Below are 18,079 nucleotides of genomic sequence, written 5' to 3' on the forward strand. Positions count from 1 at the left end.
ATATTATTTTCAAATGTCCGTCAAATGACAAGGAATGATTTGTGTCGAATGACAGCTACGGTGACGTTTTAGCAACAGAACATGAGAGAGAATATTGGATCTCTCCAGGGATAAGTTTGGCCCATCATCTAAAGTAATAATCTTGTGAATGGAGAGCGAGATGAATGAGTTAGAGAGAGAACGTGTGAATAGGTTTCTACAATAGTCAGCACCAACAGAGAGTGTGCGAGAGAGCGAGAGAGAGAGATCATGTCTAATGTATGAAGCATCCACCAAGCAAGTAGCAGAAAAAGCAGCAGCACAGCACGAAGAGCAGAAAAAACCTTACCACTAATCGTCTCTCACACGAAAATTTTCGCTTTGGCCCATGTACAGATACAAAAATGGTGAAAACAGTGTTACTACCGCAAAATATTAGTATATTTGAGATATCAAATCATGACCGAGGCATATGAAGAGTAAGTGTTGTGTAGGGAAAGTTTGGAAATGGCTAAACGCTCGGTTAGAAAACCATGGGTAAAATTTTCCTGATCCTCCTTGTGGGATTCCGTGAGCTGTATGTGATGATGAGGAATCTGCAGAAGGGGGTGGCAAGTGGGAAGCGCTGAAAACAGTGAAGCTATACGGAGCTATTCAGTGAGGATGAGCAGTGAGATGAAGGAAAAAGAAAGAGTGCAAATAAATCAATTGTGCCTTTGCTGAGGTTCGAAGGAAAGTGAAAATTATCAAGTTTAAGAGCATTGTGAAGTTGGAAAAGTCCTTGAGTTATACGGGAAAACGTGAATAGTGGCTAATCTGGATGTTATCAATCATGGAAGCAGCACCAGAACCAGTGAATCAAGCGGAAACTGCAGCGAAAAGTTAGTGATCATGATCGCTTGGACGGGATGTGGTCCTAGGGAAAATCGAATTGGAAGATTTTTGTCCGTTGCTCTCCTACATATATGTGCTCCTTTCTACTCATCTCTCAATGGCTCTGTATTCGGATAAGCTGAGCCTTTTGGAAGCCTTACCCATTGGAAGGATATCGTAGGTGCTGATGTTTGCATCAAGTTTGCTCACAGAAAATTTGGAAGCATAAATATGTATCGGTTTTACAATTATGAAATGATGTTTCAAAACATATAGGTTTGGTACAGAAATACAGTTCGCTTGAAGATAAATGTCTTAGTGTTTAGATGTTTGAATCTAAAATAGTCGCAAAAAGTTTGTAAAACGAGTAGGTTTTTCTAATCGCTCATCAATGGATGATGCCTAAAATAATTCATGAACAGTATTCCTGTCAATGCATTACTAGTTGAATATATGAATGGCAACTTATCCACCAGTTCGCTGCCTACCCTAGCACCTGTTCACCAGTGAGTGAGTGGACAAGTATGAGCTCGCGCTCGACCTATACGTAAGTGGTGACATCTGAGTTTTTTTATGAATGAAAAAAATAAGAACTATGGGATTTCATTGAGAAAATTAGAGCTTCTGTCTTTAGTGGCACTTTTATGATTCTGTGCTCACTTCCTCCAATGTTCTCACACTATGGGATAGATGCGAGCTCTCTTGCTCTGCCTCGTTCCATTTATGTGTATGTGAATATATTTTTTCGGCTCCGTGAGAAACGTTTGTATTCATGGTTCTATAGCTCAAGTAGCGCTGTAAACATGAATTTATTTTTAAATTTGATATTTTGATCGTCCGTAAAATGCTATGAACTTTTGCTCGTCGATTAGTTATATATTTCAAAGCTTAATTATGACGGTTGGACTAATTTTCTTCAGATTTACTTAGGTATACATTAGCAAAGTGTCAGCAAGACAGTGCTCGTTCGAAAAAAGGATATCAGCTACTCTCGGTTACTCGGACAATTATTGCTGATATGAGAGAATGAATCCTGAGAGAATCTAAACCATTTTTCCTTGTTGCAGACGTATACTGGATGCGATCGCCAGCCAGTTTTGGCGATCGAATACTATGACGTCCGAAACTATTAATAAGACCTTGCATGGATGTAATAATCGTCACATTCATGATTATTGGCCAGGGACAAGGCCACACTAAAAATATTAATGGTCTGCAAAATTTTATGAATGAAAGGGGAAGAGCCTCCTATAGATGGAGAGAACGTGAGATTAATGGATGGTGAATAACACAACGCAGTAGCGAAATGTTCGCGCTCTTTCTCTCTCTTTCCACCAGCTTTTCTCCACTGGTCGCGTGCTCACGCAGTATTTTGTATATTGATGATTTTGACAAGTATACCAACAACACCTATTTGTGGTTAGTGGATAGTGTTTTTTTATGGATGCATGATGAAAGCAGGTCAACCTTTTGGATTTTTTTTTTCAAATATGGTTCTTGCTTTACTTGTATCATAAGGGTAAATTGTCCCAATAGTGGAGGTATCTTATATTATATCAAGAGAATGTTTTCTATACGAACTAATCACTGGTTCTAAATCATAATTTGGAATCATCAGTCATCCATAGGTTTGATCGGCTGGGAAGATTTTTTTTAATTCGTAGGATTAAAAAAAAAACTTTCAAAAATTGATAGATGATTTCCCGGTGAATTGCGCCAAGTTATCCTCTAGAAGCTTCATTAAAAAACGGCGGTTTGAAGTTTACGTGGATTTTTGAGGAACCCTTACACACAACGATTATTTTCTAACGAAAACATTGTCATAAAATCATACGAATGGTTTTATCCACTGGTGTACTAAACTGACTCGGTCGAAGAATTTTGACACTAAAGCGGGTCCAGATCACTTGGGGATCATAGGCCAGGGGAAGTGGTTCACCTAGAGTGAATTTCTGTCAAAGAAAAAGTAGATTTTGTATGAGATTTGACAGAAAAATGAATGACAAGTTCATCCACTTCTCCTGGCCTATAGGCCAGGGGAAGTGGTTCACCTAGAGTGAATTTCTGTCAAAGAAAAAGTAGATTTTGTATGAGATTTGACAGAAAAATGAATGACAAGTTCATCCACTTCTCCTGGCCTATACGGGAGCGTGCCCCACTCAAGTGTCACAATTCTCATACCGAGTGAATTTAGTACACCGGTGGATTAGACCATATTGGTTTAGATTTTATAAAAGTTCAGCTCAAGATCATATAAAAACACCGCCTAGGGTTTGCCAAGACCTAAAATTTTGTCAAAAATCCACCTAGTATTCTGTCATAATCACATCTACGGTTGTTTAGAAAGCTCATCCATGTTTTTTTGTGGGATTTTGTTTGGTTTGTGTGAGAATCCTGCCCATAAATTGTACGAATCCTGTTGTTCTAACTTCGAGTATGTAGAGCCCTAGTTTATATCTTCGTTTCGTCTACCAAACAGATATGGACACTGATTTTTATCAAATAATTTCTATTTCACCGTGTGTTAAGTAATCTACAAATCATTGCACAGTGAGCAAAATGAAGTCCAAAGCGTGTGACCAAAAAGAATGTCTCAGCTGGGTAACGGAGTCAGTTAAAGTGAAACAGTTTGGAATCAACTTCTAAGATTGCATTAAAACTTAAAACGCACAAATCTCGCGAAGGAAGCATCCAACAAAAGTGAACTTTTTATTTTGGCTTTGTGCACTAGTAGAAAGCTTAAAATAAGAAGATCAGAAACGTTTGCCAACTATTTATCCACATCCAGTTTAGTGACATTTGAAACGTGAGCAGGGGCACGATTCGGCCATTATGGCGGCCATCTTTGGATTCCGAGATGTTTCACCTTAACGATTTAGACCATTCAAGATCTGCTGAATCGATTGGCGGCGGTCCCTTTGACCGGAGTCTTCAATCTGGCTATTTAGAGCTCCGGAACCAACATAAGTTCCCTACGGTGTACGACTGAAGTCGTATAATTTAATCATCAGAGTTGCAGCAAATTGTATATTTTTTGTGTTACAATTCATCACATTTACATGTTTGAGTTATGTGACCAAACATGGTTCCATAATCAACCCGGAATATCCGTAAAACTGAGGTGGAAGAAAAACACATCAAGATAGTTGATTTATCCCATAACATTCAAAGTGCAAAGGAGCTGTGGCTAACAATAGCTAACCTAATAATGCTTACTATGTTCAGAAAAGTGTTCTAGTTAACTGGAACCTGGTCAATCTGTGGACTAGCATAAATCTTAGTTCCTGTTGGAAATAATTGCTACCATAAGCGTAAAAGTGAGTGGCTCATGTAGCAAAAACGATAAAACATCTCAATAGTGAGGATTGTTTATTAGAAATACAGATTCACGTGGTCAGAATTGGTCCACGGAACATCCGTTAAGCCTGATTCGCTGCTGACAAGTAATTTCTTGGCCTATCTTGATGCATGGGAAATCCCTGCAAGAAATCGATCAAGAAAGCGCTTTTTTCTGATCGCAGTACGCAGTTGAAAAGAAATGTCAGTTCAAACGGGAGTCGCTGTAGAAAATTTCTGCAAGGAATCGGCGAGAAATTTCCTTAGCGATTCCTGTTCAGCAGCAAATCAGGCTTCAAGTGATGAAGCAGAAGTAATTACACATAAAAAATCAATATTTTTAGAAAGCGATTGGAAAGTAACCCTACTATTAAATATGTGAAAGTAAATGAACTTATAAGATAAAAAGTACATCAAGTGCTATTAATAACAGTCTTCTTCCTGTTCGACATCTGGATTATAACCGTTATGTGAATCTTTAGCACTAAACATTTCTGGAAAATAAAACAGAAAATTGATCATAGATTTTCTTGACGGATTCGCACCCAAATTCCTGTAAAAATTACTCTATAAACTTCTTCAGTAATTTTCATAAGACATTTCTTCAAAAAATTAGTATAGAAATAATTCGAAGGATACCTACCGAAATTGCTCATAGAATTTTCTTGAAATTCGTGTCCATATTTCTTGATAAATTCTCCCATGTATTTTTACTATTGACGATTCTCGTCAACTTTTTACGACGGAACATTGCCGTTTTTTTCTGCACAACGGACAAATTCCCCCGCAAAAAAAAACGTCCCTGTGGAGTGGAATTCTGTGTTAAAAAATGCTAATATAGCTGACTACGCCCATTGTTAACACTACCATGGACTTTCAAAACAATTGACTTTGTCTATGGTACATTCCATCACCTTAAGAACTTTCTACGTTGATTACTACGATTCCTATAGACAATACTTAACAGATTTCTTAAACAAGCAATTTTTCTTAAATTTATTCCAAGATTCCACTGGTTTTTTTCCTGTGAAATATTAAATCTTGGGTGGATCGAGAAATAATGAATAATAATACTTCAAAATTTCACCCTTTTCTCTTAAAACTCTTAGAAACACTCTGAAAGACCAAATAAATAAAATAATCTGAAAAAATCTTTAAGTTCTAGATCAAAATCTGGAAAAAATACTTGAAAATACTTTAAAAATAATTAAAGAAATTTCAAGAGATTTGTAGTCATACTTCAAAAGAAATTTCTGAGTTACTCAAAAAATAATAAGTCAAAAATTATCTTAAGTATGTCCCCAAAATGACTTGAAAAATTACTATTTTCCAAAAATCTTCTGAAAGAATTCTCGCAAATAATCTGTTAAGAAATTGAAATTATTTCTAAAGGAATTGCTGTAGAAACCCTTAGAAGATTTCCTAGAAGTGTCTCTAGAAAAATTCCATGACAAGATTAAGTGAGTATTTTACAGGAAGCAATAAAAAGTGCATGGTCTTCCAAATTTTACAAAGGAAACTATAGCGATAAACCTTTGGTGAAAATCCTTAGAGAATGTCGAGATAGATATTTTTAAGGTATTCTGGGATTGATTACTAGAAGAATTAAAGATTTTTTTTATTCCATGAAGAAAATTAAACAAAAAATGGAGAAATAAATGTAATTACAATTAAGACACCATCTTAAGATGGTGGAGAAATGTATGAAAGGATAAGGATGTACAGAACAATTTCAAGAGGAAGTTTTGGAGAATTGTCTGGCTGATTTTTAGTTGAACAAGGAAAAATCCAGGAGAAATGCTTTCATGAGTACCGTAAAACGGGGTTATTTTGATAGTTTTTTGGAAGAAAATCTGAATATATCTGCATTCTGTTTGAAAGATTTTATTTTATATTTTTAAAACAAGTTGGTAAATCAGTTATCGATTGCAGTTGAAAGTTTGCTTAACGATTCATTTGGATTGGACTAATAATTTTCCATATAATCGAAAGTCTATTTTCGGTTTTGGGGTAACTTTAATAATGGGTATGTAAACACATGAAAAACGACAACCAAACTACTGTTTGGAATTATTGAAGTTGAAACCTGATTTTAGAATAGATAACATTAGATTTTGTATAAAAATAACAAAATTTATAGAATAATTTACGTACAAAAGTACGAATGAATTACTTGCAAGCTCCCAACTGGCGAATAAGGAGTCGTGGATTCGATTCCCACTGGAGCACGTGGTTTCTTTTCGCAGTTTCATTTTGAACTAGTAAACTTCAAAACATCAAAAATTCATTACTTTTTCAAAGAAAATATTACGAGAGTTGCTGAAGAGTGCTTCGAAGGTTTCAACGAGGTTATCAGAGGAACTGTGCAACAAATATTCATGAATTTCTTGAAACAATATTACCTGTGGGAATCTTAAATATCTTCGGAGAACCCATGAAATATTTTCGGTTGAATCCGATTGGAGAATTTCCTGAGGAATCACTAATTGCACTTAATGAAGAAATTCTCGTGGAGCTATTCATGAAGTCATTAAGGTGAAACTTCTCGGAATCCAGTGATGGCCGGCACAATGGCCGACTTGTGCCCCTACTCACGTTTTCAAAGGCACTAAACTGAAGAAATAGTTGGATAACGTTTCTGATCTTCTTATTTTAAGCTTTCTGCTAGGGCACAAAGACAAAATAAGAAGAGCACGGTTGTTGGATGCCTTTTTTGATAGATTTGTGCCTTTGAAGGATTATTGCAATCTAATTAATTGACTCCAAACTGTTTCACCTAAAGTCTCAAAAGAATACCAAAAATTCAAGTCTCAAAATGTTCCATATGAATAGGTGAGAAATCTGTAAGCAAATTCTTGATTTACCAAAGTATTGCCTGAAACGATTCCGGGAGGAATCAACCTAGTAGTTCATGGAGGAATCTCAGAAAAAAAATGCTAGTAGCTATCATCGAATTTTAAGAGAAATCACCTGATGAAAACGTGGAAGAATTTGCGGAAGGACTTGTAAGTTTTTTGGTATGATTTTCTCTACGCACCAGCCAAGTAAATGTATGGAACACAAATTCTCTTTTATTTTTTGTAAAAACGGTTATTTTCAGTGCTAACCATTCGATTTTGATTGTTCACGTCCGTAAGGAAGGATGAGGGGGTAATGCCCCCTGCGGACCATTGAGTGTTTTCGTACAAATGATCAAAGTCAATGTTGTCAATGTTGGAAAACATCAAACGATTATAAGGGAGGTGTACCAGTTTTGGCCACTCTAAGGAAAAATATTGTTTATACATAAATCAAAAGACCTTTGATTACTGTCAATTTTAACGTAAAACGGAAAGCTCAGCAGGAAAAATAAAAATAAACTAATTAGAAACTTTGTTTTTGTATTAAAAGTTGGGGTGGCGAATACTGCACCACTTGCACTAGTATTCGCCACGTTTCTAATTTCGGTTCCTGAATTCGCCACCTACGTTGATTTCTTATGGAGAGTGGTGAATCAGGAGCACCATGGTGAAACAAGGTGCAAAAGAGCAAAAATTTTAAGGAAAATGTTTTTTTTATTATTTTCTGAGCAAAATTTGAGGTTTCTAAAAATGTTTCCGTATCATCTTAAAGCAATTTAGCGAACACTAAACAATGGGCAACCATATATGCACATATATGTCGTGAAACGGTATATGCTCCGGGGTGGCGAATAACTGGTACATGGCGAATGCCGGTACACCTTCCCTAGCACAATTCCATACGGAATACAGCATCAGAAAATATTGTCAACCGATAGTAATTAGAAAATGGTCATCGGGAAAAACATTTTCCGTTGGCTTTTTCCACGGGATAGGAAACTATTCGCAATATTAAATTGTCAATTCACGTGATATTCATGAAATTTTATAGCATTGGACATTGGTTCCAAAGCCATAACTAGCAAAACAAAAATCATTGCACCTAAACCGTCAATTTTAGATATATGGTGTCTTTGACAAAGTTTCTCCATATTTTCCAGACATTTTTTTCAGTGATGTTAAATTAGGGTGGCCCGCATGGTTTACGAGATCAGAATATAAACTGTTGTGGGCCTTGATCATTGTCAAAACTGCTTCAGCAAACAGTTGTCCTACCGCTAACTCCTTAGATAGGTACCGCTTACTGTGATCGATCTTATATCAATACATGTGTATTCAATTTTAAATGACTTAAATACAGTTATTTCGGTTGTTCTAGCAAATTTCTCTTATTTAGCTTTCTTCACCATATAAATTTCGGTTTATGCTGAATATATCTTGAAGCGTTGATTTTTTTTTTTTTTTTTTTTTTTTTTTTTTTTTTTTTTTTTTTTTTTTTTTTTTATTAGTATCATTCCAAACATTACATTCATTTCTTATATCTAGGTGTTCTGTGTTATTTGACAACACTATCATCCTAATTTGGTAAAACAAATTTAAGATTTAATTAACATTTTGTTAACAACATATTACATTTCATTTGCCATAGCAGTTCAGTTTTTTTTACAGGTGAGTTGATTTCACCTGCTTATAAGAGAAAAAAATATGTTTTTAATATACTTAACCTAACTTAACCTAAACATATAACGCATTAATCGTGGCAATAGAAGATTGTAACGATTTTAGCCTGAAATTATTAATGATTGTATTTGACATTTGTTCCAATGTTTCAACATTGGATATTCTATGTAACTCATTGGTACTATACCAGGGAGGAAGCCTCAGAATCATTTTCAAAATTTTATTTTGAATTCTCTGCAGAGCTTTCTTCCTGGTATTACAACAGCTAGTCCATATTGGTACAGCATACAACATGGCTGGCCTGAAAATTTGTTTGAATATCAACAGCTTGTTCTTAAGACAAAGTTTTGATTTTCTATTAATAAGGGGATAGAGACATTTTACATATTTATTACATTTGGCTTGAATGCCCTCAATGTGATTTTTGAAAGTTAAATTCTTATCTAGCATGAGCCCTAGATACTTAACTTCATCTGACCAATTTATTGGAACCCCTCTCATCGTGACAACATGTCTACTTGAAGGTTTCAAATAAAGAGCTTTTGGTTTATGTGGGAATATTATTAGTTGAGTTTTGGAAGCATTAGGAGAAATCTTCCATTTTTGCAAGTATGAAGAAAAAATATCCAAACTTTTTTGCAATCGACTACAGATGACACGCAGGCTTCGTCCTTTGGCGGAGAGGCCTGTGTCATCGGCAAACAAAGATTTTTGACATCCCTGAGGTAGCTCAGGTAAGTCAGATGTGAAAATATTGTATAATATTGGTCCCAAAATGCTGCCTTGAGGAACACCAGCTCTCACAGGAAGTCTTTCAGATCTGGAGTTCTGATAATTAACCTGAAGTGTACGATTTGACAGATAACTTTGAATTATTCTAACAATGTATGTTGGAAAATTAAAGTTTTTTAATTTTACAATCAAACCTTCATGCCAAACACTGTCGAATGCTTTTTCTATGTCTAGAAGAGCAAGACCAGTAGAATAGCCTTCAGATTTGTTGGAACGGATCAAATTTGTTACACGTAAAAGTTGATGAGTGGTCGAATGTCCATGGCGGAATCCGAACTGTTCATTGGCAAAAATTGAATTTTCGTTGATGTGGGCCATCATTCTGTTCAAAATAACCTTTTCAAAAAGTTTACTGATGGAGGAAAGCAAACTGATTGGACGATAGCTAGAAGCTTCTGCAGGATTTTTGTCTGGTTTTAAAATTGGAACAACCTTAGCATTTTTCCATTTGCCAGGAAAATATGCTAATTGAAAACATTTGTTAAATATATCAACTAAAAATGATAAGCTACTTTCTGGAAGTTTCTTGATGAGGATGTAGAAAATTCCATCATCGCCAGGAGCTTTCATGTTTTTGAATTTTTTAATAATAGTTCTCACTTCTTCCAAATCAGTCTCCCAGGCATTTTCGAAAACGTTCTCTTGATTGAGAATATTTTCGAACTCCTGAGTAACTTCATTTTCAATTGGACTAGTAAGTCCTAAATTAAAATTGTGCGCACTTTCAAACTGCATAGCAAGTTTTTGAGCTTTTTCGCAATTAGTTAGTAATAATTTGTTTTCCTCTTTCAATGCCGGTATTGGCTTCTGAGGTTTTTTCAAGATTTTAGATAATTTCCAAAAGGGCTTAGAGCCAGGGTCCAATTGAGAAATTTTATTTTCAAAATTTTTGTTTCTTAATTGAGCAAAACGTTTCTTGATTTCTTTCTGCAAATCCTGCCATATAATTTTCATAGCAGGATCGCGAGTGCGTTGAAATTGCCTTCTCCTCACGTTTTTAAGACGGATCAAGAGTTTAAGATCATCGTCTATAATCACGGATTCAAATTTTACTTCACATTTTGGAATTGCAATGCTCCGGGCTTCAACAATGGAATTTGTTAAAGTTTCAAGAGCATTGTCAATATCAAGTTTAGTTTCTAAAGAAATGTTAACATCAAGATTGGAGTCAACATACGTTTTATATATATTCCAGTCGGCTCGTAAATAATTGAAAGTGGAGCTGATAGGATTGAGAATCGCTTCTTGGGATATTTGAAATGTAACAGGGACATGATCAGAATCAAAATCAGCATGAGTAATCAGTTGGCTACAAAGATGACTAGAGTCGGTTAAGACCAAATCAATCGTAGATGGATTTCTAGAAGAGGAAAAACATGTGGGGCTATCAGGGTATTGAATTGAGAAATATCCTGAAGAGCACTCATCAAATAAAATTCTGCCGTTGGAATTACTTTGAGAATTATTCCATGATCGATGTTTGGCATTAAAGTCACCAATGACAAAAAATTTTGACTTATTGCGAGTCAATTTACGCAAGTCAGTTTGGAGCAAATTAACTTGCTGCCCAGAGCATTGAAAAGGCAAATAGGCAGCTATGAAAGTATATTTACCAAACTGTGTTTCAACAGAAACACCTAAAGTTTCAAAAACTTTAGTTTCAAATGATGAAAACAGTTGATGTTTTATTCGCCTATGAATGATGATTGCAACTCCCCCACAAGCCCCATCAAGTCGATCATTTCGATAAACAAAAAAGTTAGGATCTCTTTTGAGTTTAGATCCAGGTTTTAAATACGTTTCGGTAATAACTGCTTTATGCACGTTATTAACCGTAAGAAAATTAAACAGCTCGTCCTCTTTACCATTCAGAGAACGAGCATTCCAATTTAAAATATTTAAATTATTATTTGGATCCATTAGAAAAACGTAATCCAATAACAATTTGATTTGTAAATTTTACACCTACTTGGACTGCTTCAGTCATAGTGGTGGCTTTGAACATTGCATCAATCATTAGATTCAATTGTTCAGTTAGAAAATTAAAATCAGAGGCAGACATGTCATGTGATTTCCCATTGGAATTTCCGGTAGACGAAGAAGCGGAGTTACCTGTGGCGGTAGGGTTTTTTCCATTTGATTTGAAACAAGTGGAATGGGTACCCATGGATCGAACAGGGGAGGAGTTCGAATTTCCTGCTACGATATCGGCAAAGGATTTTCCGTGGGTAGATACATTCGAAATAGAAAGATTCGAACGGCTACCCGACGGATTAAAATTAGTTTGTGAATGAGCATGATTATGATCTTCCTGATGGGTATGATTCATGATCAAGCGATCGCTAACTGAAAAATGAGCATTGTTCGATACTCTACCAGGCAAAGTCCGGAAACGACCGTTATCGTAACGGATATTTTCTTTCATCTGCCTGGCACGAGCCTCAATGACCTTTTTGCGTGAAGGACAATTCCAAAAATTGGACTTATGGTTAGCCCCGCAATTACAACATATGAATTTGGTGGTATCTTCCTTCACTGGACAGACGTCTTTGGCGTGAGAAGAACCTCCGCAAATCATGCATTTAGCATCCATGCGACAATTTTTTGTACCATGACCCCACTTTTGGCATCGACGGCACTGAGTGGGGTTCTGGTAATTTCCTCCAGGTTTCTGGAAATGTTCCCATGTCACACGGACATCAAACAAAAGTTTTGCTTTTTCTAAAGCTTTAATATTATTTAGTTCTTTTTTGTTAAAGTGAACTAAATAAAATTCTTGAGAAAGCCCTTTCCGAACAATGCCAGATTGGGTTCTCTTTTTCATGATGATTACTTGGACTGGGGAAAATCCAAGTAAATCATTTATTCCATTTTTGATCTCTTCAGGTGATTTATAGTCACTTGAGAGACCTTTCAAGACAACTTTGAACAAACGTTCAGTTTTGTCGTCATAAGTAAAAAATTTGTGCTTCTTCTCTTCAAGATGTTTGAGAAGAAGCTCACGATCTTTAAGAGTTTCCGGCAAAACGCGACAGTCTCCTTTCTTTGCGATTTGGAAGGAAACCTTGATTCCCCTAATGGAGTTCAAGATCTCCTGCCTAAATCCCCCAAATTCGGAACAACTGACCACGATAGGCGGCACTCTTTGCTTCCTCACTTGAATCAAAGAGCCTGGGCTAGAGGCTGCTTCGATTTGGTGTTCGGAAAATTTGTCTAGAGCATCGAACTGATTGCTCATTTCGATACAATTATTCATTTCACCCTTGGAAGAAAGTTCGCATTCCGGAGAAACATCCTTTCTTCCATTCTTGCCACGTGTAGTGACAGTTTTAAAACCCACTTTTTTGGAAGGAAGTAGTGAATTCAGAGATTCACCCTTCCTTTTGTTTGTTGTTGATACCATGTTTAATTAATAAACGAAAGAAGACGTGACCTTCGAAAGGTTTTTTCCCAAGACGGTGTCCAAGAAGGATTACCACCGCTAGCTTTCGCCAACGGGTCCAACGAAAAATCGAAGGCACGGGTCCAAACAAGGATCGTAAAGGGATCAATAGTAGAAAAATAGTACTGAAAAGTACTGTTTTAGTAGCACTGAAAAGTACCGTTTTTAATTTTAGCACTGAAAAGTACTGTTTTTGTAGCACTGAAAAGTACTGTTTTATTGCTTTAGGTAGTTTTTAAGAAAACTTCCAAGAGCAGAGAGAATTCGTGTACGCACAGCACGAAGGTACGATGCGCACTGAGCGTTGATTTTTTATGAATACTGTGTATGAAGCACTTAAAAAACTTTCAATTTCGCACATTTTTGCTGAAGGCACCGAAGAGCTATCTTGTTTATTTTTCAAGTTATGGACGATTTTCATTTAAAGACATATTACAGCGGGAATTCGCTGGTTGGAACTGCCTTCCATCTAGCGAATCCGACTCGTAAGTTGGAACGACTGACAGCTGGTGAAATTGCTCCATACTCACGCATCTGGAGAGCAAATCGTCACGAAACGCGCATATACATACACATTTGATCTATATATGGAGACTTCAATGAGGCGGTACTCAGATGTCAAAGTCAGGTTGACATCTTCTCTTGACATTCGAGTGCTTTTTAATTGGCATATACTCTAACCAGCGAACATCCAACCATCGAGTCATTCCATGTAGCGGACCCCCAACGAGCGAATCCCCACTGTATTTTCAAAATTCTGTTGATCTTTTCAAACCAAAAGCGTCCTCACAGTTTTTTCACCATAAACAGAGAAAAAGATAATCTTTCTAGTGGCGACTTAAGATTGAGAATCCGTTTGGTCCTTTCAGAGATTCAGCATTTGAAAACAACCATTTTTTCGAAGCAAATCTCTGATAATAAGGAGATAGAACAGTAGTTTCTTTGGCAAAAAGTTGTACAATCAAAAGTTCTAAAAGTGCTCGGAACAAGGTTTTTGCGATAAATTATCATAAAATGTTATCAAGGAAAAACTGATTTTTCGGTACCACCCTAACTTATTTGTTCAAAAAAATCATAACTTGCGAACTATAAGAAATTTTGGTTCTTGAGCAAAGTTGCTCCAAATCGGTTGTTCTATAACATTGTAGATCACTGTGTAGGCCCAAATGCGTCAGCAAAAAAGTTTATATTCAGATTTCGTAAACCATGTGGGCCACCCTAACTTCACGTCACTGAAAATAATGTCTGAAAAATATAGAAAAACTTTGTCGAAGACACCATATATCTAAAATTGACGTAATCATTTTTGTCTTCCTAGTTATTGTTTTGGGACCAATGTGCATTGATCAAAGTATACATAACAGTGGGAATTGATTTTCCTATACCTAAACTAAAAAAACATAGGGTTTCTTCGGTAATAATTCAACTGCGATCAACAGCCAAGGCATAAGTACTTGTTTAAAAATATAAATGGAAAAACTTCGAAAAGAGTTCAAAAACATTAAGACATTTTTCTAAAAAACTATCAAAGTTTTACACCGTTTTACGGTACTCTGAACATTTACACACACTGATAAAAATCCACACGCTCGATCTGTGTGTTTAAAATTATGGATCGATTCATGAACGTCCATATCGATTTGCTATGATTTTCTTGCAAACTTCGTGTGTGTTACACATTAAATTCCTGTATTTTGCTTCATGGATTGATTCATCAACCGACAACAGGGATTCCATATTTTTTCCACATAAGTTCCCGAAGCTTTCTCTTCAGATTCGTATGTGTAAACCTATGGATGCATAGATCATCACTCCAACACGGATTCAGTGTGTTTTGCTTATGGTTATCTTGTGTCATAATCATCATGTTCAAGTTGGTCGATTCATTGATTTGCGCAATGAGATTGTTATGATGAAATCCATGAGGTATGCTATCGATTTCCATGTTCAAAGCTTCTAAATTGTTTGTGATCAACCCATGGGATGCATAGTGAACTGAATTGCGGTTGGACCTCGTGTCGAACGACAGTCATCATCGTGCTTCCAAAGAGAAGAAGCAAATTTTGAAGCTGAAAGTGTTAGATGAAAATTTGTGAATTCGATTTTTCTTTTAATAGTGAAGTTGACCGATATACGAGAGTTCTACCTTTCTATAAGAAAACATTGATTAATGTATTAAGTTTAGTAGAAAAATCGGATTCCACTAACAGATTTTCCTGGCTTTCAGTTTCGAAAAAATGGAATATGCTTATCCCTGGCTTCCCAAATTATGGATTTGCGGCGCCCCGCTTGTTGCTGGCTCACGGGTTTGAAAAAAAATCAAGAGAGCTTGCGACAAGCAGAGGAGCCTCGGATCCATATTTTGGGGAGCAAAAGTCTTTCTACCAAAATTCTTCTTTCAGTCCCTTGACATTTATGTTCTATCACACATGACTATCTAAAGCTACTGCATTTCGAATTCAATAAGCAAATCAGTTGGATTTCATGATTTAATATTTGGAAATTCATGTTTGTTTCACATGACAACCTAATGTTGATACACATGTTATTATACCGTGAAATCAATGATGAAATCCATATGGCTACCACACTCAAATCATGTGGTTTTCCTCATTGCGCAAATCTATAAGTAAAACACACGACCTTGACGTGTAGATTTTTCTCAGTGCATTCAATGTTACCCGAATGCATGGGTAGGTAGTTTTCGTCCGCCCTTCTTTTCACGCAGCAGTTGCGTGAACCAGAGGTACACGGAGACGGAATTCAACTCAATTTTGGGTTGTTTCAACGCAATTCCATAGTTGAGCCCAATAACTCAATTTTGGCTAAATTTCCAAGGTCTCCACTAGGTAGTTTGACTTTAATTCCATTAGAAAAATATACTCAATTTTGGGTTGATTTAACGCAAAATTGAGTTCTTTCGACCCAAACATAAGAAAAGTTGCATTTACCCAAATTTGGCTTATTGGGCCAAAGTACCCCCAATGGGTAGATGCAGCTCTCTCTATTTTTGACAACAGTCGTGTGGGAGAAAGAGAAAACCGAGAGATTTTGGGTTGAAACTATAATCGATATACTTAATTTTGGGTAAAGTAAACTCAAAAATTAGGTAAAAATATTTCTCCGTGTAGCGTAATCAGTCACTGAGCAAAGTTTATTGTACCTTCGATTCCTACTGGAATTCAACAGCATACAGTTAACCTGTTATTTACAATTGATTTAATATTCATTACATCTCCCTGTTTCACCTAGCACTAAGCTCGGCATATTTTGTGTACTTTGATGTTCCTATTGCCACTGTTGTCCTCCTGTCCGCCACATTTCCGTATATCACACTACATTGCATAGGGGTAGGTGGGGCAATATGGGCACCCGGCGCAAGATGAGCATCTTTGTTTGTGACGTTCTTGCCGATTTTTTTCAATAAATTATGTGGGATGTTGTCAAAAGTGCATTGTAGTTCAAAAAATTACTTTTCGTATTAAATTGCTAATTCAAAAGTGATAATTTTGTTGCGTAAACAAATTCATGTATACTTCTTTGGCTGTAAAGTAATAGAACAATATTCTATGGAAAATCTGACGCAGAACTTTTATTAAATTTGAAAGTTATTTGAATTCTCGCATAATCTATGATCTCACCCTAAAAGCCACTGGTAACCAAGTGTGTAGCTTGTTGTTGCTGAGCAAACGAATGGATTTACACGTTATTTAACAATGCTACAGTGAAGAGAAGATCCTTCTCTATCTCTCAGTGGTGATAGTTTTTATCTTGTGCATTCATTTGCATAAAACAACGCGCTACACACTCGGTTACAAATGGCTTTTAGGGCGAAATTATAAGTTATGCGACAATTGGAGCTATTTTTGCAATTAAAGTCAGAAATTTCCGCCTAGAGGTATGCAACGTCCTATTTACTTAACGTAATTCATTCGATTTTGTTCGAAGTATAATTGTTTATGTTTAAAAACATAATTCAATAACGAAACATAAGAATAAATATTCAGAAATATAATTTTAAACAAAATCTAATAGACTTATAACGGTGTTTGTCATGTTTGTTTTTTAGCTTAAGACACTGTTGTAGGCGATTTTCTTTTATATAAGGTACCGTGGGGCAAGTGGGTAATGGAATTCGCATAGTTGAGATTCAAATTAGAGACTCTAAATTGAAACAAATGAGGTCGTGTATATTTTTTAGCTTGACTCCCACCAAATATAAGCAGCATGCTGAAATTGATTTTTATGAAAATTTAAAGAAAAAAATACAGAAAAAGTTTTTGAAAAATGTCTCCTTACTTTTCACTTACCCTAAAAGTGGGGCAAGTGAAAAGTTTACCGTTTTGAACAATAAATTCAAAAACAAACAGTTATATTCACGATTTCTATTAACTTTAACATTTGTTAAGGCTTCCTAATGAACAATAACATGAATAACATGTAAACAAAGAAAATGTTATTCTTTTCATTTGAATTTTCTTCTGTTCAGTTATGTTAGTTGAAATGATTCGACAACATTATAACCGCAACATTTCCAATGTTAGTTCTTACATTATAGGACAGCAATTGCATTTCTGCTCTGTAGAATTTCCACCGCTCGTTATTTGTTTTTGAAATAGTCAGATATGACGTCGGATACCCCTTCGGGAGAAATCAAACGGAATCCTTCAATAACGTATTTAGAATCTTTTTTATGTGGATAGATCTATACCCCATTTTTATGTTTTGAACTAGCTTTACATAGACATTCCACGAGATTTCCTTGTATTCTCTAATATTGCAACCTTTCTGTCAACGTCTTCCTTCTAATTGGCTGCCCGAAGTAGACATAGTAATATTGTAATGTTTGGCAACATCTTTTAGAGAAGTTCCATGATTTCTAATAGCTTTCAACGCTTGAGTATAGTGTTTCTTGAATTATCAGCACGTTATGTTTTTCTATGATAATTGCGAACCATGTTTACATATGGCTACTTAAAGAGAAAACACAAATTCAATCTCTAATGATAAACTTTTCACTTGCCCCACCTGATAAGAAAATTGACGGTGTTTAAATTTAGTTATTTTTAGGTCTACGTCGTATTAATTCTGAAACTTTTTTTATTGCAGTTTGAAACTGTCACAGAGGACAACTAAG

At 35.8% G+C, this 18,079-nt stretch overlaps 1 protein-coding gene across 4 annotated transcripts in view; it reads left to right on the plus strand.

Moving 5' to 3' along the window:
• Positions 1-273: 273 nt before the first annotated feature.
• LOC5578333 (sprouty-related, EVH1 domain-containing protein 1) overlaps positions 274-18,079 on the plus strand; it is a 58,946-nt gene continuing 41,140 nt past the window's right edge. For 2 of the 4 annotated variants that reach the window (XM_021855072.1, XM_021855073.1), the window contains exon 1: positions 274-458. In XM_021855072.1, the coding sequence (XP_021710764.1) occupies positions 439-458 (20 nt within the window). In that variant the 5' untranslated portion in view covers positions 274-438. Of the gene's footprint in view, positions 459-647; positions 861-18,079 lie in introns of those variants that run through there. The other 2 variants (XM_021855074.1, XM_021855075.1) reach the window with 2 other exon arrangements.

Source organism: Aedes aegypti, chromosome 3, assembly GCF_002204515.2.
Source record: "Aedes aegypti strain LVP_AGWG chromosome 3, AaegL5.0 Primary Assembly, whole genome shotgun sequence".
NCBI classification, from domain to species: Eukaryota; Metazoa; Arthropoda; class Insecta; order Diptera; family Culicidae; genus Aedes; species Aedes aegypti.